Source organism: Achroia grisella, unplaced genomic scaffold (genome assembly GCF_030625045.1).
Source record: "Achroia grisella isolate CSIRO2021 unplaced genomic scaffold, CSIRO_AGI_Agris_v1 utg1062, whole genome shotgun sequence".
Classification (NCBI taxonomy): Eukaryota; Metazoa; Arthropoda; class Insecta; order Lepidoptera; family Pyralidae; genus Achroia; species Achroia grisella.
The window spans coordinates 1,549,651-1,573,467 of record NW_026712566.1 but is presented as its reverse complement, the minus strand read 5'-3'; the positions used below and the strand labels follow the sequence as shown (position 1 = coordinate 1,573,467).

Genomic DNA, 23,817 nt, shown 5'->3' with positions numbered 1-23,817 from the left:
ATCGTGTCAAATTCGTGAAATATAGTAGACCCCTTTCTTTCTCCCTCTTCAATTAAACTAACACGAATAAAATATATAATTTCTTAAATTTTTACTATTACAATAATGACAAGTGCTGGGCTAAAAATTAATGACGATATTGATGTGACATCATTTATGAATGGCCTCTTTGAATTAGTTATTTTTAAAATTTGAAGCTTATCGTCGTTAAATTATATGTTCACATATATTAATACTTTTTAACAAAAATAAAAGACTTGAGGTATATTACCAGAACGTCCTTATACATTTTAGATTTTTGTTACAATAAACTGGATACAGGAATATACATATACCTAGTGGTTATATAAATAGTCGTCAATAATTTCGAATCCACAATATGTAATTTAAAGTTTAGACAGTAAAACAACGTTACCTAATGCAATTATTAGAACTAATTGGCTTTCGGTAGAGTCATTGTGCGGCAACCAATAACTTTACTAACTACATTAAACCAACAGTCAGTCGCAATAGTTTTAAACACAAACGGAATCGAGTCGTAAGTTTAATTAAATGCAAACAATACCTTGCTTCACTGGTTTCTACAATCAATTTATAAGAAGTTAAAGCTTAAAGGAAATATGTTTCAGATTTTGGTTATTGTTTCACTTTGTGGGACTTTCTTTTTTATGGATGCCCCCGCCTTCGCGAACAGATTTCTCTGGCGGGGCACCAGTGGAGGATGACAATATAAGCATAATGTCAGGACAGTTAGCCCATCGTGACAAAATCACCAGGAATTAATATAATGATAGTTTCCAGAGGGAGAGAACCGCTTGGAGGTCAAGCTAACTTAGTACATTGCTAGCAATGGAGTAATAAGTTCACGTTACCAAGAATCCCCTTCCCCCTGTGGAACTTTGGTTCTATTTATTGTATTTCACAAAGTTTGTAATCTATTTTTTTCAGCTAAATGGTAGTCTCTATATTTTCTAAGAAATAAAAGTGCATGTCTCTTTGAATAAATACATATTGGTACAAAATTTTGATGTTAACTTGAGTTATGACTTGACTCGGTTTATCTACAATTAATAGTAATATTGACCCTGGGCTATTCATACATCGCTATCTAAAGTAACAATAAATAAATAAAAATAGTTCCAAGTTAAGCACAGCTTATGTTATGGATACTAGACAATTGATATAAACACTTTTTTTGTGAATATACATAGAAAATACCCAAACCAATAAAAACGAACATAGTTATGAATTGAAATGTTTCTATCGTGCGAGAAATCGAACCCGGGACCCTCAGTAAAGCGGTGTACTAAATCATTAGACCACTGAAGCTGTTAATTGTCAAATACTTAAATAAAAAATAGATACATACTTAAGAATAAAAAAATTCAGTATGTTTCAGTGAACGTAAAACCAAATGCAATGAGAAAAACGTTATTCAATAAAACTCACTGAAACTCATATTCGCCATTATTCTACCCTTAAAACGAATACACATTGACACATTCGCACAGAGCCATTTGCGTCGTTTTTTTTTTATACGCACTGCCAAAGAGAACACACTTCCGGTTATCGTGTTCCCGGAGAAATAAAACCTGGACTCTTCAAGTCAATGATGAATGGAACCTTTTGAATATTCGCACCACATCCTAGGTCTCGCAATCATTTCTCACCAGATCAGATTCGTACCTGAAGTCAAGCGCAATTCATAATAAAAAACATTTCGTTATAATTCTGGTCACTTTTAGTACAGATATCAAGTTATTTAGGTATTTGGACACCAAACGTAGTTTTTAATCTAAATTCACTCCAACTTTTTTTATATACATAACTGTGTAATTGAAAAATGAAAAGTTTTATTACGCTGTAAATAATAAAGCGACAGTCCAACTCTGCAATAACTTTTAATGACCATTTAGAAAGTTTTAAAATAAAGTGTCGCCTGCATTACGTAGCTACGTTCCTTTAGTGAACAAAGACACAGAAATTAAAAAGGGGAATGTAGGTACGTGTGTGTATCAGTTTTGTTTCACATATTACTTCATGTTTATTTCCTTTTTCACAGGATTCTGTATTTAAAAATTTTTAGACACAACTACTACTCAAATTATATGTAATGATTAAAGATTGAAAATTACAAAAAAAATTGAAGATGACACTGTGTGAATTTTCCCGAGATACTGTTATTATAATATTAAGTACAGAAATATGGACACGGAACCTCAGTATGTTATTCCGACTTACTCTTCGCTGATCTTATAGTTGTAGAACTCACTTTATTAGAACTGGCAACATTTAGCGGTTTTACTGGCGTGGAAGTGATCATAGCCATAAAGATTCTACCACTTCATTTGAGTGGGCGAGACGGATTTCTTTCGACGTCTCCGAATGTACTAGTTTAATGTGAAATAACCTGACCTTTTAAACGAGAATGACCATTGATTTAAGTAACTAAAGTACAAAGTCGTCTGCAGAGGTACTTCTGTGTCACCTTTTTGAACTGCCAAGCTAGCTTACTTTATAAGCTATGTTTTGGTTCAACGCTGATATAGCAGTGTACGCAGGATTGACCGAAGAACTAAGGTATCATACCTTAGTTACACATTGATACACATTGACTACCTCGGTGGTCTAGCGGTCTAGCGATATGCTGTGCTTTACGTCCGATGCTCGTGGGTTCGATTCCTCGCACGACACAAACATTTTTATTCATGAATATGATTGTTTGTATCGGTCTGGGTGTTTTCTATGTATAATATGTATGTATTTATGTTAAAAAAATTATCTATGTATTTGTATCAGTTATCTAGTACCCATAACACAAGCTTTAGCTAGGTTAATTTGAGTCTAGATGGCGCTGTGTGAATTGTCCTGAGATTATTATTATTAGTCCTTCGGTCAATAGGCGACACCTGGCAACATGACGACGAAAACACCATTCCATTATCATTCCTTAAAACTACCATGATTTGAATAGTGTGGAAAAAGATTTGCTGATGGTAAATGAGACAACATGCCATAAAAATTTAAGTAAAGTAAGTAAAGTTCAAGTAAGTAGTATGTTTAAATAAATATCTTATTAATATTATAAATGCGAAAGTTTGTGAGTATGGTTGGATGTTTGTGACTCTTTCACGCAGAAACTATTGAATAGATTATGTTGAAAATTTACAGTGATATAGCTGTTATATCAGAATAACACATAGGCTATAAATTTCATGGGGGTGATGCCGCGGGCACAGCTAGTATAATATAATTATAAGAGAACATTTCTAAGCCCATACAAATCCTTTGGACGGCTGAACGCCATCTCAATTTCACTCATAATCTTGGATTTCGATGTACTTTGCATAAAACTCCTACTTTACCTTACCTTTATCATTCCTTCGTATCCGAATAAACTTATATTTGATTTCCTACCTTTTTCTTAAATAAAGATACAATTTGCAATTCTAATATTGGTATGATCCGTTTCGTGACTTGTAGCGCTGATAAAAATCACAATTTATATTTATTTCCGTATCCGCGCAATGTGTTCTGGAAAATCATAGCGTAACTCGACCGGTATTTTTAAATAAATAACTCTAGTTTATATGTAATGTTTCTATTATCTAATCCCAAACTAAGTAGAGTTTTAAGTAGGTACTAATTGATAGTAATCGTTTGTAGGACATCTTTAAATACTTATTTATCTTGTTAAATTACTTGAAAATACACTAATAAGTGCACAAATATTTTAATTGTGCGTGAACCAAACCCAAAACCACCTGAAAGTAAAACAGAGTGTTAGTAAGGTACACTACCATGGTTAATAGTCCTAATGTTATGTCTGGAAATGAACATGTGGGTGTCAGAATTCTAATATAATAAAATATATCTAGTATATAATTATATTAAACTTGAGGCAAAAACTTTGTAACCCTTTCTGCGAAAATGGATCGCACCAAGAAGTATGTAACTTCGCACTATTATCAAATAACCATAATAAATATATTATTACAATACAGTTATTTGTGAAACATCTACTGCTCCCTCAATATACATATAAAATCTACCACAATTAGAACCTTAATAATGTTCATACTTATAATTTAAATGAATTAATGTCGAATTTTGGCCACTGTGCGACCACTAGTCAGATCAGTTCTATTCAAACTGGCAAATTATACGCTGAAGAATCCTGGATGACAATTCGAGGGGTGGTGAATGTAAATTGAACACCGTTTTCCTCAGTTAACCTTTTTTTTATGTATGCAGTAGTTAGGGTATGTTCGGTAGGCACTGCTTTGCATTGTAGGATTACGTGAACGATAATTTCTTTAACCCTGAACAACCTCGACAAAGTCAAACGAGAATACTATCCATAGCACCTATAACGTGCCTACATACACATATGTCTTTTAAAAGGATCTGTGCCCGTTAGTATTCTTAGAATTATTTAAAGTTTTAGTGTAGGTAGTAGCAGATGGAATATTATAGTATCTGTGACATAAATTTGTTAATTTATAATGAATTTTCGAAAACAAAATACAATATCTCTTTTTATTTCGTTTTTTGACTGCCAGTTACTTTATTGTCTTACAGACAAACCCTGCATATTGGTATATAATATTATTTTATCTGTGGTATTGGGTTCATGAATAAAAGCAGAACGTATTTAACACATTATCGTCTCACTACTGGGAATGGGTTCTTATGATAGAAAATTTAATGTATAATAACAAAAAAAAATTATGGTAAACTAACAACTAGGTAGGTACTTTAGTCTAATCTACATATAAGATTTTAATAGTTTATGATGCCAGTGACATTTACGAAAGCTTCATAAAACTTACTAACTGACCCTGGCTTAAGAAGTTGCGGAAACTTACACAATGAATCCTAGAGGAAGTTTGTTACATAATACCTACTTGACTTGTTGAAATGTTTGATGACATAACGCATCTTATTATGAGTATAATGTTCATCATTGTATTTCAATGTAGGTACGTAACCCAATTTTATAGCAATTTCATTTAATTCGACTTACAAGTTTACAGATATGATATATCTACGTTAGTGCTACTAGTGCCTTCAGCTATAATTTAAGATATCGGTTCGCCTGATCATCATCAATGGTTTAATCTTAATGACTGATTGATTGGAAATATTTGGAAGGATTATGACTGTTTGTATTGGCCTGTGTAATTTTTGTATTTGATATAGGCATGTAGAATAGGTAAAATTATGCTTAGGGTGATAAAATACAAGTGGAATGCATTATGGAAAACCACCATCCAACAGTGGATACAAAGGCTAAAATGCAAAAGGCAATTGTACCTACTACTTTGTGTGAGCCGATTAATAACTATTAAAAAAATTAGGAATATCTATTTAAGACAAGATACATCGAATTAGTATTTAAACGCTAACAAAAAATAACCGATGAGAGATAAATTCCATAATTTTAAACTATTTGGATATGATAATTTGTTATTGATTCGGCCAATTGAGCAAGTAATCACTATGATATTCGAATAAAGCTTCTCTGTATTCACCACCCTTGAAAAGTATTGGTATAATATATACATGTAATACATATAAAATATACAGTACTCGTAAATAAATATACTAGTTTTTAACAAACAATGTATAAATAAATATATATTTTTTATTATTGTCGTATTCAAAGCCGTAACTTAACAAACATGACATGTGCATATGGTCTGTTTTATTGTTTGATCTGTGGGCTTTTTGTCTATGATCATATCACATGACCCCTTTATTTGTCCCCGTGATCAATTTTAGGAAATTCAAAAATAATTACGCGCAATGGCTAATGTCGAAATTAAAGTTGACATACAAGAAAGTTCTCTTGATAACAGGTAAACCACAGCTTTCATTATTGTATCATGATAATTATATTATATAATTACAGGTTCGTACGAAGGTCATTGGTTAATAATTTTGCAACTTGGCAAACGTTATAGTGGTTTGTTTCCTGAATTTCTTTTTATTCAAGTATAATATTGTGATTATTATTTTATATATTTACAGCGCCGACAGCGAATACATTTCCATGGTAGATGATCATGAGGAACATTGCGGTAAGTAAACAAAATATCATGCTTGAACAACTATGAGTATAACAACACATCAGTATAATTATATTAAGTTAAATTTAATTACTGTTTCCAGATGCAGACGAAAGATCTCAATTAGCATCACAATCATTCTTGGATACAAACGAAAATAATTCCTACAACTTCAGAGATCTGTGTATGTACTTGCATATAAGTTACTTAAATATTTTGATCTAGGTATAACATTATCCTTTCAGATAAGTAATATTGTGGGAAGTAATTACCAACTTTACTTTATTGTTTATAATCTGTAGTAAAAAAAAGTTCAGTATAAAATATAAAAATTAGAATCTTTTTAATTTTTTTTTCATTTTCAAAACAAACATTATTATGAATATAATGGTAAACTTGAAGTGCTGAATTGTTATCTTTTCTTGTCTCAGTCATATTGCTTCACATATTTGTGTGCTAAAATATTGAAAAAAATTAATACATGATTTAAAATAGAGTGTTCTATATTCAAAAACACAAAATAAGTACTCACTAAGAAACCAAATGTTGTATTTTTTTTATGTAATTGGAAAGATGGCTATTAAGCATGGTCCTTGTAAGAATCCACTGTATTATATTATTAAAGTTTAATGTTTTCCAGCTGGCAATGTGACATACAAATTTGTCCAAATGGCAGGAGAAGAACAAACTAATAATATAAATTCCCATTCTCCATCACACAGTAAGTATGCTCTTTTATATTTATTTAACGTTTTTTGTCATTAGTTATTTTATTTTCTTAAATGTTAAATGTCTTGGTACCTAAATATCTAAGACTTGAAACACTTATTTAAATTTTGTATGTCTACTAATAATATAATATGTACATTTCAGATGCTGAATACTATGTTATAAGCAATCCTATTGAAGTATTTGGGACACCCACACAGAAAAAAGGCAATCATAGGGACCCATTGCAAACCAAAGCTGTAACTGCAAAAAAGGTGATAAATGACTTTCTTATTTGAATTTATTGCATTAGAATATTGTTTTTCCTGCTGTGCCGTAGTTTAGTCTAAAGACTATATTGAGAAGTATTAGTCATAAACTCAACTGTATTTCACATGTGTGAGAACTTTTGCCATCCACCTTTGTGCATGCATGCATGCATGCAATTCAGGCAATTGTACATTTTATTTATGTAATTATATAATAAATGTAAATAAAGTCATTAGATTTGTCCTATATAGAAATAGTCAATGCTATATGATAGCATTAAATTTTTTTAAAGGCCTGGGCAAAAGTATATTCTGTGTTACACTAATATGTCTCTTATTGTTATTTCAGCGAGATGACAAAAGGCGAGCGACACACAATGAAGTGGAGAGACGACGTCGGGACAAAATCAATAGTTGGATCACAAAACTGGCAGCCCTTGTGCCAAACTCTGGCCTGCCGGACTCGGCCAGCAAGGGGGGAATATTAGCAAAGGCCTGCGACTATATATCAGATTTAACAGAAAGACAAAAGATGTATGTATTAATATACACTACCTTGGTGATCTAGCAGTTCACAGTACTTTACTTCTGAAAGTCGCGGGTTCAGCTTAACTTGGAACTGGATGGCGCCGTATGAATTGTCCAGGGTTATTATTTATGTAGCTAATTATTGTTTGTAGTATTACAAAATTAAATCATTCATACTTTTCTTATTATAGTAGTATATAGTATATCAGTTGTATAATACAACTGATATAATAATTTCTGTTTTACAATTATGGAATAAAAAAAAACTTTATTTTCAGCTTGGAAAAACTGGAAGTGAAAAACGAGAAATTAGTGCTAGAAATTATAAGACTCAACCAAGAATTAACAGAAGCGCGTAAAGAAAACGCGTCTATGCGCAACCAGCTGGCCGACAACTGCATAGTTGTATCACAGAGGCCGAAAGGCGAGAAGTCTTAGTTCATGCTAAGATGTCACCCGTGTGGTACATGAACTATAGTGCTTGTATACAAACAAAGGTGCTGATATATAAGACTGTGACATTCCCATAACGTCACAGTATTGTCAAATGTTATTACGAACTTGTGTGTAGTTCATTTGTAATTCATAAAGGGATTAACACACGGAGTTTAGCAGTGAAGTGAATACGGATGCAGCAAACGTTCGAAAACCCGATCAATAGTGCGGCGCCGCATAATATGTCCAGTGGAATGGTATTTATTAACTCTAAATATTAAATAATGAAGAAAACTTTAGTTATATATGCCTGGCATATTGAACATGTGAAAAATATATATGTAAGTCTGGGGAACCGAAATAAAAAAACTTCATGTTACGAATTTAATTTAGTTAAATATAATAAGATTTACGGATCTCTTAGGAAACCGTTCGTGTCGTATTCCTTCTAGCGTTCAATCCATTCATTCTCTGGTCATTTCTCGTTGTGTTCCCATTTCAGACATAACATTTACTACAGTTCCGTTACATACCATAGACTAGTTTGTTTAATTTTACATCTGTAACCCTAATTACATAATGGCATTTGTTTTACGGAATAAAATATGCATTCACAAGAAAAAGTTATCGCAACTAATTTCGAAGTGTAAATGGGAAGCGAAAGCGTTAATGTTTACAAGGTCGACATTTCAATATTGTAGATCTTTTTTTGTTTAATGCAATAGTTTTACACGGTCGGTTGAAGCTATAGAAACTAATTCGACGTAATTCTAATTAAGTTATATATTCTATTCTTTTTTTTTATGGCCATGACTGTATAGCGTCGCATAATATTGTGAAGCTCCGTGTGTTAGATGCCTAATTATAGTACATATGGTTTTATCATGAGAAAAGCACTTGTTAAGCCGGTAATGAGGTTAATCATTAAGTAGAGATTACTTCAGTTGTATTTTGAGATGTTGTAAGAAAAAACTCTACCCATCTTGGTACTGGACATGCGTGAATGAGTGTCCATAAGCAAATAATAAATCTTGTTTGTATTTATTGCTTTGTATGATACATTTGTGTTATTGTAAACAAAATGCAAATAGAAAAGCCCTATAATTTGGCCTAAATGCTTTGTAAATAAATTGGGCTATTTGATGGCCGCTGATACACAGTCGATTGTCGTCAGGTTTCCTGAACGACGCTCCGACTGTATAACATTAGCCTAAAACATTATTTTTGTTTCAGGAAATGTTTATCGAAAAATAATAAATTCATATATGTTTGAACGGCATACAGCAATTTATTATATGATTTGAGAATATTAATATTTTTTGTTATGTTGTAATAACTGAAATAAAATTTTACTTTTTATGATGTTATATCAGTTAAGAATTGATGTAGAACAAAATTAGGCACTAAATGATTTTATATAAATCAGCCTTAACTATGTTACTGTAGTTTTGTAAATGTGTTATTGTCTTTTTTAAGTGTTCCGTATGTATTGTATTAATATTATTTAATGTCGTTTGTATTTTTGTACATCGACACCCGATGTACAGTCAGTTTCATAAAGCTATTTGGTGACAAGGTATTCAAAATGATACAAAAATTTCAATTCAATTAAATACTTTTAATTAAAACTCAGTATTTTGGTATCACGCAGTCACGCCGTGATCCTGTGTTCAAAATTAGAACACATACAAAATAATATAGTACATAAAAGAATGAAAGAAAACATACTTTCATTGATGATTTATAATTTTGTTCAATATGTAGAATATAAAGAAATGTCATGTGTATATATATTTTTTCAATATTAAATTAAAGCAAATTTATTCTACAGTTATTCTGTTAGATGATAAGGTATGATTTGATATATTATTATTATATTGTTACATACTATGATATATAAATGCAGCTGACTGTACAAAGCGTAACAAAGGGTTAACAATCTAAAATACAAAGTAATATTTATAAAAGTGGATTGAAACTTTATATTGGAATATATGTTTCATAAGATTGTAAATTAATATTTCGATTGCAAATTTCAATTCATGTAATAAATTTAAAAGCTTATACATTCTTGTTATACTGATTACTCCACACTCTAAGATGAGTGACAGACAACTGATAAATCAGAATAATTAACATTCAAATAGAGGCTTACTGTTATGCTCTAATAACAAAATAATCAGTTCAAGCGGGAAATAGTATGTAACACAATTGCAGTATTCATTATGTGTTTTTTTATCGCAATTTTTGTATAACATGTAACTTTAAGATCCAGTAACATGTACATTTGCAATTTTATACGACTAGTTAGCAGAATAATTATAGACAATAAAGCTAAAATTCACTAAACAGTAACTAAGGTACAGTAATTTCTATGTTTTAGGGCATTCTACTTAAACATGAGAGTACCTTATATGTATTTATACATAGTTCAAATTAATAACAGCAATTGAAATGTATAAATATATAAATAAGGAGATTGGAAATGAAATAAATGGAATCATTATACATATATATTGATGGCTCTGGTATGAAGATGATGTAGTAACTAACACTAAAGGAATGTAGTTATCACTTATTGGAATGTTTTAAGATCACTTACTTCACACATTTTATAATGAAAGGTAAACAAAAAGCTGTTTTAATATAGAAAATATTTCACCTTGGTTGCATTACAAAATCCACAATAAATATAGTAAATTCAACAAACTCCATACATTGTAAGTATTGTAAATTGTAAGTAGATAGTTATAATTAAGAGTTATTTGTTTTATTTGTATACAATCGGTTTATTGCATTTAAACTTCATTACTAGGACATATATACAGACTGCTTCATAAAGTTATTAATGATATATGCTCAATAATATGGAAGCATTTTCTCTATTGTATTTATCATATTGTAAAGCAACGAATGAATCAAAATACATAAATACAGATCGTACATTGTAAACTTGGATAAAAATATCCAATATCTTATTGAAAATTGTATTGCAAAGATATTATCGCCCGCTTTGAATTGTTAAAACATTCAAAACTTATATAGAACTTCATTTGTAAAAGTTATGTATAAATTTCATAATTCTGATTGAGCATTACGACGCTATAATGATATATCAATGATAATATAATCTATATGAAGCTGACTGTACATGCATTCAACACGAGAGACTTTTCTTCCAAAAATGGTACTTTATTGTTTGCTTGTATAAAATACCTTTTCTTAAATTATTATTTATGAAAGTTAAACTTTATATCCAATATCTTCCATAATTAAGGAATAATGTAATGAGACAATGCAAAATGTAGATATCATGCAATAGTTGATAATGTGCTACAGAATTATAAATATCTCACGTGTTGAATATTTTATATATTTTTTGTGTCTATTATGTATAGTTTCTGTGTAATAAAACATCTGTTTACAAATCTTTGTAAATTTACAAGAATATCGATTAATTGTGTTGTTTTTATTTTTTTATTTGGCTCCAAACTTTAAATATAATCAGGTGTTGTTGACATGCAGTCTTTTTTTTAAATTTCTTCATTTATAGGCAAAGATGCCTTAAGTTCCATATACACTAATCCTAGATTAAGTAATCAGAAGCATTATCTACTGTTGTCACCTTTATGGTGGAGGCACCTTTGATAACACTTTAATACATTGTAGAAGTCTCCTAATGATATTCCAAAGTACGTATTACTGCATATTTGGTTATTCCGTGTTTAATTTTCCAGTTTTAATACAAAACTTGGTAATTGCTGCCTTTAGACGTACGCTCTTTCACGCGCAAATATGCTTTCACACAAGTAAAAATGTGTATGGAAATGTAGAGGAAGAGAATGAAAAAGTCACTCTCTACTATTACTGTTTTAATTGATTCTTCTGTTTCTCCTATTTCCGTTTTAATCGGTTATTCGGTCTCCTCTATTTCCGTTTTAATCGGTTCTTCCGCTTCTCCTATTTCCGTTTTAATTGGTTCTTCCGCTTCTCCTATTTCCGTTTTAATTGGTTCTTCCATCTCTTCTGTTTCCGTTTTAATTTGTTCTTCTGTCTCTACTATTACTGTTTTAATTGGATCTTCCGTTTCTTCTATTTCTGTTTTAATTGGTTCTTCCATTTCTTCTATTTCCGTTTTAATTTGTTCTTCTGTCACTACTATTACTGTTTTAATTGGATCTTCCGTTTCTTCTATTTCTGTTTTAATTGGTTCTTCCATTTCTTCTATTTCCGTTTTAATTTGTTCTTCTGTCTCTACTATTACTGTTTTAATCTGTTATTCCGTCTCCTCTATTTCCGTTTTAATTGGTTCTTCCATCTCTTCTGTTTCCGTTTTAATTGATAAGCATTTCTTGTTTTTTATATGGTTTATAAAATTTTTACGTTTCACATATATCTTTTGGCATAACAAACATTCAAAATATCCTTTTTTACTACTTTTCTTCATTTCTTGTAATCTAAGAAATCGTTTTATACATCTTAAATTCTTTATATGGGTTACCATGGATTCTTTTTTAACGAATTTCCTGTGGCAATGGTCACATTCAAATGATTTTTCACCTGAAAGGATATAATAATGAATAAATAAACTAAAAAAAATAATGACCTAAAACGACGTAGTCAATTTAGTTTGTTTACAAAGCAAGATGCTTCCGTGTTTGTTGAAGATTGAAATACAGATGTTGCGAACATCTTCGCGAATATCTAGCAATGCACTATGCCATGTTCCCCTGAAAACCATCATGATAAATTTGTCACCATAGGCTAACTGACCTGAGCTCATCTTCATCTTATCCTCCACTAGTGCCCTGCCAACGTATACCGTTATTTAGATATACCAGTGCAGGCGGGTGCACCATTCTATCATCATTACTTAAAAAATATACACAACCGATACAAACAATCATACAAATAAAAATAACTGTTTGAACCATGCGTGGAATCGAACCCGCGATACAGAAGTAAAGCGGTATGTCAGCGACTAAACACCCAAGGCCGTCAGCTCTGTACTTACCTAAATGAAACTTGACGTGTGCGATGAGAGTTGTCCGGCGGTTAAAGCTCAGCGAACAGTAAGTGCACTTGAATGGTTGCTCGCCAGTGTGTTTTCTGCACATATAAATATATATGTAGATAAATCAAAAGTGGCAATTCCAGTAGCAAACCATCGATTGACAAAACGCCTACTGAATCTAAATGAAAATAATGATAGGGATAATAACGGGCCACTGTCCCTTAAACAAACATTTGTACACAATAGGTGCTACAGACAGTCCACCTTGTCGGAGCTGCTTTGAAGCCGAAGATAGGGCCGCTCACGTAACAGTGCGTGCATAGCTGTGGCCACACAACGAAAACAAATAATCGAAACGGTAGGTCGCTCGCAAAGCCTGTGACGACGCCAGCAGACTTTTGCGCTTTTGGGAGGAGCTTGGCTGGCTACTTTAGTAGTCTCGGCTCTACAACCAGTTGGGGATTGTTAGTAATGTGGACTCATGACCCATTACTAGCAATGTACCATGTCAGATTGACCTCCACGCGGTTAATCCATCCAATTAAACCATCGTGATAAATTTCTGATGAATTTGTCACTATTGGCTAACTGACCTGACCTCATGCTCATCCTATCATCCTCCACTGGTGCCCCGCCAGCGTAAACCGTTAGCGCAGGCGGGTGCAACATTCACTTTATCATTCATAAAAAAAAATCACCAGGGCCGGCGGAAAAAGGCATGCAACGCATGCGGAGCATGCGGGCGCCTCGTCGAAGGGAGGGCCATCACGAGATTCAGATATATACTATAATTTTATTAAAATATAGAATCTATAGAATACTTAATAAATTAATAAATAATCTAACTTAACTATGAATTCAGAGACAAACCGCGTTAGGATAAAAATTGCATGCGGGCGCTGAGGACCCTAGCTCCGGCCCTGCTTCCAACGGTCCAGTTGAGAGGATTGCGGAAAATGGAGTTCAACCTATATTACATTACATATGTAGTTATAGATAATATTAATATAATATCTCTTTATTAAATAGTATTTTACAAAGTAAGGTAATGTAACCTAATTCTTTCTTTTTCTCCTGGTCACATCGACACACGATGCACACACACACATTATATTTATATGTACAAACACACTTACGCACACAGAAATCCTAGTGTCTATAGTAATAATTACCTCATTCAACCTACTATACCATTTGCGCTGTAGCATGGTGAATGTTTCATCAAAGTTTCGTTTCACTCTTAAAAGTAGCCGCGATTTACAAACTGTAACTTAGTATTTCAACTGTACCACATTCGTAATATATTAAATCATTAATTACTGTATTAACTTGAATGTAGCAATTGTTAAATGTAAAACTAACTGTCACCATGCTACAGTGCACACAGTACACATATACCGTTTTAATATAAGAGACTGGTAAATTATATCAGAGATATTTTAGAATTAGTTACTATTGTTATACTTAGGTAGAATGAACTACCTGCCGAGGTTTTCTCGAGACTACTTCATGGAGTTTTTCAAAAACCTTAATAGGATATACCCTATTAAGATTTCTGAAAAACTCCATAAGGTTTCTTAAGGGTCAGCAACGCGCACGTGACATCCCTGTTTATGGCGTCCATAGACTACGGTAACTATTTACCATTAGATAGGCCGCAAGCTTGTTTGCCACTATCGTCGTATATAGTATAAAATATCATCATAGTAATAAAATCAGTAACTCTTTTCTGGTGACTCAAACCACACAAATAAACATGCGTGCGTGTTTGTCACCTACAAGCAAATTGTGATATAAAATTTCACATACCTCATATGAATGGTATACTCTGATTTCGTGACGAACCCTTTCTTACACTCATCACAACTGGCGACGTACTTTTTGTTATGCCGTCGCATATGCACCCTATAGTTACTGTTGGTCGATAGCTTGACTCCACATATAGTACAACAGTATTCCTGAAAAAAAAAACTAGTTCTTAAAAGCTACTTCATTTGGTTTTTATAGATAAACGATGGCCTCTGTCCAATTTCGGCATACAATTTATCTTCATATTGTAGCGCAGTGGTATCCACTTCACCACCCACGACTTCGTCCGCGTGGAATGTAACTTTATTTTTCTAAAATAAAGTAGCCTAAAGTTACTCCTCATTACATCAGCTATCTGGCAAAAAAAAGTCCCGTCAAAATTAGTCCAGCCATTTCAGAGATTAGCCGGAACAAACAGGCGGATGCCTACGTCATAACATCTACCTGCGTACCAAATATCAGCCCGATCCGTCCAGTGGTTTGGGCTGTGCGTTGATAGATCACTACGTCAGTCACCTTTGAGTTATATATATTTAGATGCATGTAGTAAAAAACGGTTATTTCAATATTACAAACAGACACTTCAATCTTATTTACATGTATAGATGTACATTCAATAGTAAGAGAATAAACAGTATAATTAGAGGTATGCAGGTACAAATGAGGGGGATGTAAATGCGAGGTATGTCAAGCAGTTTCTACTATATAGGTTATATCGACTATTATCAACTAACCTTTTCAAATTTTGGCTCGGTAAGATACGATCCTTTGTGGCGAGCCCGATGTACTCGAAGAATAGCTTCAGAAGGAAATGGTAGCTTACACACGTCACAACGAAACTCCTCGCGTGGCTCCTGAAAACACAATTACATAGAATAATTTCCTATAGCCCAGTATTTCAAGCATAAACGAAATATCTCCTTTGGAAAGTTTACACTCTTTCCCGAGGAGATAAAAACGATCGCTCCTAAGAATATCCTTCAATTCTTGTCCCTGACGGGTATAGGTAGCGAACTCTGAAAAGGGCGAGCACAATAGATCTATGTAGGTCGCAGTGCTACAGGTGCTACACATCTGACAATAGCCCAAACGACCCAATAAAAAAAAATATATAGCCCAGTATTTCTCAACTATTTATAGTACCACCTTAGCCTTTCTAAAGTTCTTATAATTATCATTGCAAAATGGCGGACATTTACCATTACCGACTATTTATATACTTACTAGATGTACCGCGTTTTCCATGTTAAATTTCAATATAAAATATAGCCTATGTTTTATTCTGATGTATAAGCTATATTACTGTAAAGTTTCATCAAAATCCATTCAGAAATTTTCGCGTGAAAGAGTAACAATAATCCATACTTACAAACATTCGCGTTTATTTTGAATATTAAATTTATAGATCTATAACGTGTCTTTGCAAAAAAATTTGTGGATATAAAACAAAGTTTTAAAAGTAAAATGAAGCGCGAAAGAGTAAACACAGAAAAGTAAAAATCAATCACTTACAATTGCTTGCGCTGGAGCTTTCCCGCGCTAAATGGCGTGCGCTTCTGATTGCACTTGAAAGAATGTGTCGTATAAAAGTAGCTTATTATCTCCATGCGATACATTTCCTTCTATTGAACACAATTATGGTTGGATATACCTATATATACTGTCTTTAGCAGTAAATTAATTATACAAATGACTACAAATATTAATCTAACGAACTTACCATATGCGACTTCAAGTGATTAAGAAAATTTTTATAACTTCTATATTCCTTACTACAGTAATCACATGCTTTTTTAAACATTGGCTTTATTGCTTTTTTGCGAGGAATCTTGTTTTGATGAAATTTAGCGAAATGTATCTTTAATCCTGATATATTTACATATTGCTTTTTACATAACTTACAATAACAATCGTCAAGGTTGTATTGACTTTCATTGTCAATATTCTTTTTCTTTGCTTTCTTTATATTTACATTATTCAGAAAACTCTTGTTAACTTCCGTTACTTTGCTGTCTATTCTATTTTGAAAATCATATTCATCTGTAGCCTTATTAAAGAAATCATCTAATAGACTAATATCACCATCTATATTCTGAAACTTTTCAATACATTTTCCAGCTTTGTGCACATAATCGTTACTGTCGTCGTACAATTGTTTTTTTGCATTAAATATTATATTATCTATTGTTGGGGTAGACGGCGCATAAGACCCAGGAAAGACTGAAAATTTTATAAAAATATTTGTACTATAAACTACTTAAATTCATGATGCACAATATAATTTTCTCAACAAACCCAATTTACCTGTAGGAGATGCAAGCAAGTCTTCCAAAGAAATTTCAGTTTTACCAATATTCTTTAAAGCCTTCTCTAAATTTCTGTCAATAGTGCACTGCGCTTTTCCTATTTTATTGTGTTGACTGATATTTTCCTCAAGTAAACCATGATTTATCGCAATATTATTCTCATAATTTATCATGTCATTAGGCATATAATATTTTTTACCATGTCCAATAGTATCATCTATATTAATATTCAAACCGACATGTTCAATTTCAATATCACAGTTAATATTTTCAGGCGGTTCTAACAATGCGTCTATCATGGGTACATTATTCTGAACATGATCAAAATCATCAAAATCATTTTCGTCATCATAATTTGAATCAAAATTAATATCTACGTTATTTTTTGTTTGACTAGATTGCTTTGCATTTTTAGAGTAAATATTTTCCATTTCATCATCAGATTGCATATTTACAGAGTAGAAGTTATTTTCCAGTTTTGTGTCAAACTCTTGATTTCCGTTTGTTTGTTTTGTTCCATTATTTTCCAGAGTTACAGTTTTGTTAATATTATTTTCATGATTATTAGTAACTTTATTTGAGTTCAATATTTTTTTGCTTATAGAAGGTACATACTTATGAGATGGTAGATCAGATAGTCTCTTTGGTGTATAGCAATGATCTCTATTCACTGAGTGTGGTGTTGAAAATGGGCTAAAACTGTAATATTTACTAAATATATTTAACAATTCACATGCATTTATTAACTAATTAATAGTTTTCTTATAACAGAACAGTAAAATGTAATTGATAAATTAAAATTGTTCCACAGTTTCATCGTTTGGAAAATTAATATAATTATATGTATATTTTAATGTTTATTGTACAGTACTTAATTCTTTTTCACTTGATATAGAATTATTGTTACCTAAAATCTATTGCAAAATCAGGGTCAATAGATATGTCATCTTGAAGCCAATGAGAGTCAAGTGAGTCATCCAGAACATCTGCTTCCTCCTCAATGACTTGTTTAATGATTCTAGCCTCTGTATCCGGCATTTCCTCACCCTGCAGAATGTCAGTCATGAAATTTCCAATACTTGTGCATGTCGATGCTAAAAGTAAATATTTTGATTTATAATACTACAACACAATAGTTGTAGTATGGGGTGGGTATTTTTGGTACTAGTACCCCATTGCTAATGATGTATCATGTCAATCTCCAGACGGTCCTCTTAGACGGCGTCATGTTTAATTTTTAGTAAATTGATCACAGTGAGCTGACTGACTTGATTTCATGCACAAATTATGATCCAAAGCAATAAATGTATAAATAGGGACCAAGTAATGATTCTGGACATAAAAATATAATACATATCAGACCATAGCCATTTAATGGTTGTCTCAAGATGTGTCTTAATATTGCGCAGATCATGGCATTAAGCAATGATCTGCGCAATATCAAGACACATCTAGTTAGACTTAATGAAATGGATGGACTAGGTATTTTAATAATACTATTGTACATTATGTAAATTACAGAGAGTACCCCAACCTTAGAAAATAAGACTTATTATTATTGTTATTACATACCATTATCATCATCTTTTCTATGATTTGCAGGTGTATTATTGCCACTCATCAATGGAAATCTGAAAATTAGAACATAAAACACAATATAAAAATACTTTCTAAGCAATTTGAAAATCTGGTACGTAAAATATAAAATTTGTAATACATTAAGGTTTTCTTTTCTGAGTTCCTAACTAAAAGGAAAACCTACGCCACTGTAATATAGTGTAAATTGGATTCAACAATCTCCATTAGCATTGGGCCGTTATGTGTGTTGAGCTAAGACTACTACAGTAGTTTGCAAAACTCCTCTCAGACGCCATCAAATATCTTTACAGACTTCAGGAACGGTGAGGTTGTCTATGGGATGGCACAGTCGCTCTGTGAAGCCTGTGAAAACAGGACAACAAGAAGTCTTCTATGCTTCTGGGAGGAGCTTGGCTGGCTACTTTTCCAGTCTCGTCTCTACATATACAATGGCTCAGATGAGAGGTTGATTGTGGAGAAATTAGTCCAATTTTTATTACATTATTCTTAAAATAATACTAACCTCAACATCATATTCTCATCATGGTTTCTAAGAAAGGAGGCCATATCAACTGTATCATCTGCATCTTTTGATAATAAATAATATTGAAATTTCTTATCTGAACTTCTACATTGTTTCTTGAATTTACAGGACTGTTTCATATTAATGTAGCAGTCTTTGCATAATTGGAAAATGAAGGAATCATTACGTTTCACCTGTAAATAACAATAAACATATAACAACTTGTTTATAAGTTGTGACTGGAGTCATGACAATGTAATGTAAATGTAAATATACCCATGGAATTGCAACATTTGAATTTGAATTTGAATTTATTTGTTGCTGGAGCAAAATATCATCTACAATACAGGCTCGGCCCAGATTAGTTACTAGTAGTAAATTCACTGAAATGCAAACATATGAGAATAATACTACTGGAACTAGGTAAACTTGGTTCAATAAAATTTATTATTATTATTAAATTATATTTATTATTGACAAAACCAAATATACTCCTCTGTGTCCTATGCAGTTAGTTTCCTTTAAATCAAATACCTTATTACAGTTAGTGTTTCATGATTGTTATTGATTATTATTTATTTAAACCAAATAAAATAATTTATTATTGTTAATCATGCACATATTAAATGTTAATAATACCTTATTGTACAATAAAACTTAGTATAAAAAGATATTATGAACTTATAAAATAAGCATTAAATTAGTATTACCTGCAAGCCAGTGGAATAGACGAAAAGCCTCCTGTTCTTTTCAGTATACTGCACAAGTTCTGCAGAATCACTGTATTGTGCAAGGCATCCTCTACATACTGCTTCCATTGTTATGTGTATAACTAGACCTAATACTGTACACAATTAATCTAAACAGCGAGCCTGTAAAAAGTTTCAAAATAAGATACCTCTATTTATTACAATTTTTTTATTACTTACTATTTGTGCCTACGGTTTTCAAATTTATAGTCTATGCGTTTTTCTGATGTACAAGTTATATATTGTAAAGTTTCATTAAGATTAGGATTTGCGTGAAAGAGTAACAAAAATCCATTCATCCATCTACACATATATACTTCCATGTTTATAATAAATAAGATAATAGTAGTACTTATTAATTATAGTTTTGTTAAAAGTTCTTAACAGTTCCAAGTACAGATCCTCAGCATTTTTTAAAATATATGGTTAAAATAATACGCCACTTCATGTGGCATTATGAACTTAATATTATTATTATTGAAAGAAACATGGAAAGAAAGAGGGGTAATGGAAGATTCGACAGTAATATCAGGCTTCAGAAAAATGTAAGAGTATCAACAATTAAAGAGAAATTATTAAAAGTGATAAGAGATCTACCGACAACAGCGAGGCTAAATTATACTAAATTATGAATGTATGAAGACATTTTATAGGAATATTTCAATAATATATACATTAACGTGAATTTAGCTTTAAATTATTCCTATTTTAAGTATAATTACAAACAACATATAAATGTTTATAACTGTAACATTAAAAACTTACAATTAAACCCAAAATATAACCAAATCACAATAAATAAAATATAAATGTGTAGTACGCAAGAAACTGTACATAAAATTCCACATAATATCCCATTAAATGAAACCTTTTTATTTAATTCTATAAAATAAATACGAATAATACTTTACACGAAATTAAAAACAGTACATTCAAAGATAAGGTTTAATTCTTACTTTTAATGATCTGTGGACTGCGGGACTGCTATAGACAAATATTTTTTATATTTTTACAGTGGCTTTGGCAATGATTAAAACGAGGTCGCACCGACCACTGCCACCGATGAGATCCCGACAAAATGATTTTTGTTCTCGTATTATGATATAATATATACTTCTGATATTTATCAAATTTTTACTGAAATAGTTTCACCACTATTACATAATAATAATTACAATTCTAGACAATTCCCAGTATAATATAATCCTAAGCTAAGCAGAGTTGAGTTATACAGATAGAAATACTTAAATACATTTTATTTTGTCAACACATACCTAAGCTATAACGAAAACCGTTAGACTAACACAAATAATCATACTTAAGATTACAAACTTTTTTATCGTGCAAGCGAATATTGACACCAATCACGTAAATCTTACTTAGCTTAATATTGTAAACAACTGTTATTGAATTTATTTTATATGGTAATAAATTTATTTTAGATGGTTTCCAATAGTTTCGACTAAATGAGTACTGTAATATCTATAATTATCTGTCTAACCTGTCTTGACATGCTGTGTTGACATGTCTACTGACAGCATATATCAATGTTCAGTGGTTAACAGTTGACAGATTGACTACGTAAATAAACAATGACTAAAGTTTATTTTTGTTACAATAACTAAATTTACAAAATGGAAAACAGTGAGGAAATAAACACCAATACTCATGTGGAAGTAACTATTAACAAGCCCAGTAAAGTTATATATTTCAGTGATGGGGTTGAAGAAGTGATAGACGAAGTAACTGTGAGTGATTTGAATAGTACGTCTTCAGAAGAAGAAGCAGTTGACCCTGTAAGTACAGATTTCTATTGTTTTGTATGACTTCATTAATTTGCATTCTTCATAGATTTTACTAAATGGTGTAGGCATTTAAAGTCCTTTATGCTTTGTTCAATAGTTTCTATGTAATAGGAGAAATACGTTTAATAGCGGACATAAGACGTGAATTGAATGAAACTAGAAGTTGTACTTGTTTATCACGTATTAAGTACAATATAAATCGAAGAAAACATTTGTTATGTGATACTAACTAGTCTTTAATTCGGTTATGGTTATAATTGCCTACTTTTTTGTATGGATTTAAATTCAACATGCAGTATTTCATAGACCCAGAATTTTTGAATTTTTTTTTATAACTAGTGACCCTGTGTTATTGTTGTGGGGATCTTTAATGTTTTTGAAAATAAAATGCAGTTCATGTCAGTCATAACAGGATATTAAGGTTGTATACATCTATAATTTTTTGCCATTCTTTTATTAACAGAAATTCAAAGCTTTTGTCTTTATATTATTAATTTAGATACTTAATGGATACATACTATATATATCATAATAATTTCAGGAACTACAAAAATACTGTCTTGCCATTTTCATCCTTAATCAATAGATTGAATGATTTATGAGAAAGGTTTAGCTGTAGAATTTATTCAGGTTTTACTTATTTGAAATACACTTACAAAGGTGGGGTGGGGTACTAGTATATTATAATTATTTAAAAAACATTAATATGTTTTAGAAACAATTGGATTGGGGTCCCTGGTTTTCCCACTATGCCTGGAAATCTGGGACAAAAGTACTGAAAGCAGTGGACTATGCTGGGGAGTCATTGGCAGATTTCTTTGGTATCACATCACCTAAATACCAGATAGAGGTAAATGAATATGAAAGAATCAAGGAAGAGAAAAGAAAGCTTGACGAGCAATCAGCTGGCTGGGTACCAAAGAATGCAGGAGGTGATGTACCATTAGTCATGCAGGAACCAGTGAGAGATGTACATAAACCTACAACCTCTTAATTTTTATTTGGAATTATTTATTTAATATATAATATTTTATTTAATAATTATATTTTGTTTGCATTGTTCAACAGCTGTAGTCCACATACATGGATACATGCATTAATTTTTACAGGTGTATATAGACTATGGTAACATTTTACCATAAGTTGGCCTTTATGCTTATTTGCGACCATCATGACATTAAATAAATATATATGAAATAAATATGTTAATGGAAATAATTAGGAAGAGTCTTAAAGTGTATGGGAATAAAATTTATTTTATTTAAACTTACATCACTAATACCATAGTTATTAGCTTTTCTTTCTAATAACTACACTAATAATAACACCAAATAAACACATCTCATGTACTTGATGTCGACACTAAGTGCACATTAATAATTTCTTTTTTATACAAACATTACAACTGTCTGCTGTAATGACATATATATAAGTATGACTGACAAAAAGTTAATAGAATAGATTAAACATTTATAAATAAATTATTTTGTATCAGTAGATACTTTTCAAATAATAAATGCAATATTCTCCCAAAATATCTATATTATTTGATATGATTAATTATTTTTGTTACTTATATTGATTGTGATAATCAAATATACATTTGATTATTAATATTTACATGATCTATGTTTTTTTATACATCCCTATGCAACCAGTAGCTTTTCTATGATTTTTGTATTAAGTCCTTCAATTTGCTCTCAATTTTTCAAATTATTATTTAGAAAGTGCATACAAATAAATACAAAAAGTGATGTTATATGCAGTTAAAATCTGCAGGATGTGGATGTGTTACCATAATTTCTATTTAGTGAGTCTTATATGACAATTTTTTATTCTAACTGTATGTCAAATGATAATTTTTTATTGTAATGTGTGACATAAATAATATAAAAAGAAAAATGAATTTATCTTAATTTAAGTTTGAGAACATACATGTCCACTCTTCTCACAGTTTTTTTTATTATTAATATTTAGTGATGAATTGAATTAAATATTTTGTAACCTTTGATTATAATAATT

At 31.3% G+C, this 23,817-nt stretch overlaps 3 protein-coding genes across 3 annotated transcripts; 2 read left to right on the top strand and 1 right to left on the bottom strand.

The window, feature by feature from the left end:
- Window positions 1-5,748: 5,748 nt before the first annotated feature.
- On the top strand, window positions 5,749-10,917 carry LOC131854920 (upstream stimulatory factor 2). The gene is made up of 7 exons (XM_059206105.1): window positions 5,749-5,861; window positions 6,034-6,083; window positions 6,175-6,255; window positions 6,712-6,792; window positions 6,945-7,054; window positions 7,398-7,582; window positions 7,855-10,917. The coding sequence occupies exons 1-7, from the start codon at window positions 5,809-5,811 to the stop codon at window positions 8,012-8,014; spliced, it is 720 nt and encodes a 239-aa protein (XP_059062088.1). The 5' UTR covers window positions 5,749-5,808; the 3' UTR covers window positions 8,015-10,917.
- Window positions 10,918-11,998: 1,081 nt separating this feature from the next.
- Window positions 11,999-20,518, bottom strand: LOC131854994 (gastrula zinc finger protein XlCGF48.2-like). The gene is made up of 10 exons (XM_059206198.1): window positions 19,952-20,518; window positions 19,242-19,435; window positions 18,713-18,771; window positions 18,048-18,234; window positions 17,139-17,839; window positions 16,555-17,054; window positions 15,569-15,688; window positions 14,835-14,983; window positions 13,026-13,120; window positions 11,999-12,571 (listed from the first exon to the last, which is right to left on the bottom strand). Exons 1-10 carry the CDS (start codon window positions 20,057-20,059, stop codon window positions 12,288-12,290), a joined length of 2,397 nt encoding a protein of 798 aa, XP_059062181.1. The 5' UTR covers window positions 20,060-20,518; the 3' UTR covers window positions 11,999-12,287.
- A 1,051-nt stretch (window positions 20,519-21,569) lies between these two features.
- Window positions 21,570-23,408, top strand: LOC131855458 (protein FAM177A1-like). The gene is made up of 2 exons (XM_059206738.1): window positions 21,570-21,786; window positions 22,511-23,408. The coding sequence occupies exons 1-2, from the start codon at window positions 21,625-21,627 to the stop codon at window positions 22,787-22,789; spliced, it is 441 nt and encodes a 146-aa protein (XP_059062721.1). The 5' UTR covers window positions 21,570-21,624; the 3' UTR covers window positions 22,790-23,408.
- The last annotated feature ends 409 nt before the right edge of the window (window positions 23,409-23,817 follow it).

Excerpts from the sequence above, each read along its gene's own strand:
- LOC131855458 (XM_059206738.1), top strand. The coding sequence starts at position 21,625 with ATGGAAAACAGTGAGGAAATAAACACCAATACTCATGTGGAAGTAACT. Across the intron at positions 21,787-22,510 it reads AAGAAGAAGCAGTTGACCCT|AAACAATTGGATTGGGGTCC; the intron begins GTAAGTACAGAT and ends AATATGTTTTAG.
- LOC131854920 (XM_059206105.1), top strand. The coding sequence starts at position 5,809 with ATGGCTAATGTCGAAATTAAAGTTGACATACAAGAAAGTTCTCTTGAT. Across the intron at positions 5,862-6,033 it reads GAAAGTTCTCTTGATAACAG|CGCCGACAGCGAATACATTT; the intron begins GTAAACCACAGC and ends ATATATTTACAG. Across the intron at positions 7,583-7,854 it reads TTAACAGAAAGACAAAAGAT|CTTGGAAAAACTGGAAGTGA; the intron begins GTATGTATTAAT and ends CTTTATTTTCAG.
- LOC131854994 (XM_059206198.1), bottom strand. The coding sequence starts at position 20,059 with ATGGAAGCAGTATGTAGAGGATGCCTTGCACAATACAGTGATTCTGCA. Across the intron at positions 17,055-17,138 it reads CTTGCTTGCATCTCCTACAG|TCTTTCCTGGGTCTTATGCG; the intron begins GTAAATTGGGTT and ends TAAAATTTTCAG. Across the intron at positions 14,984-15,568 it reads CCGAGCCAAAATTTGAAAAG|GAATACTGTTGTACTATATG; the intron begins GTTAGTTGATAA and ends TTTTTTTTTCAG.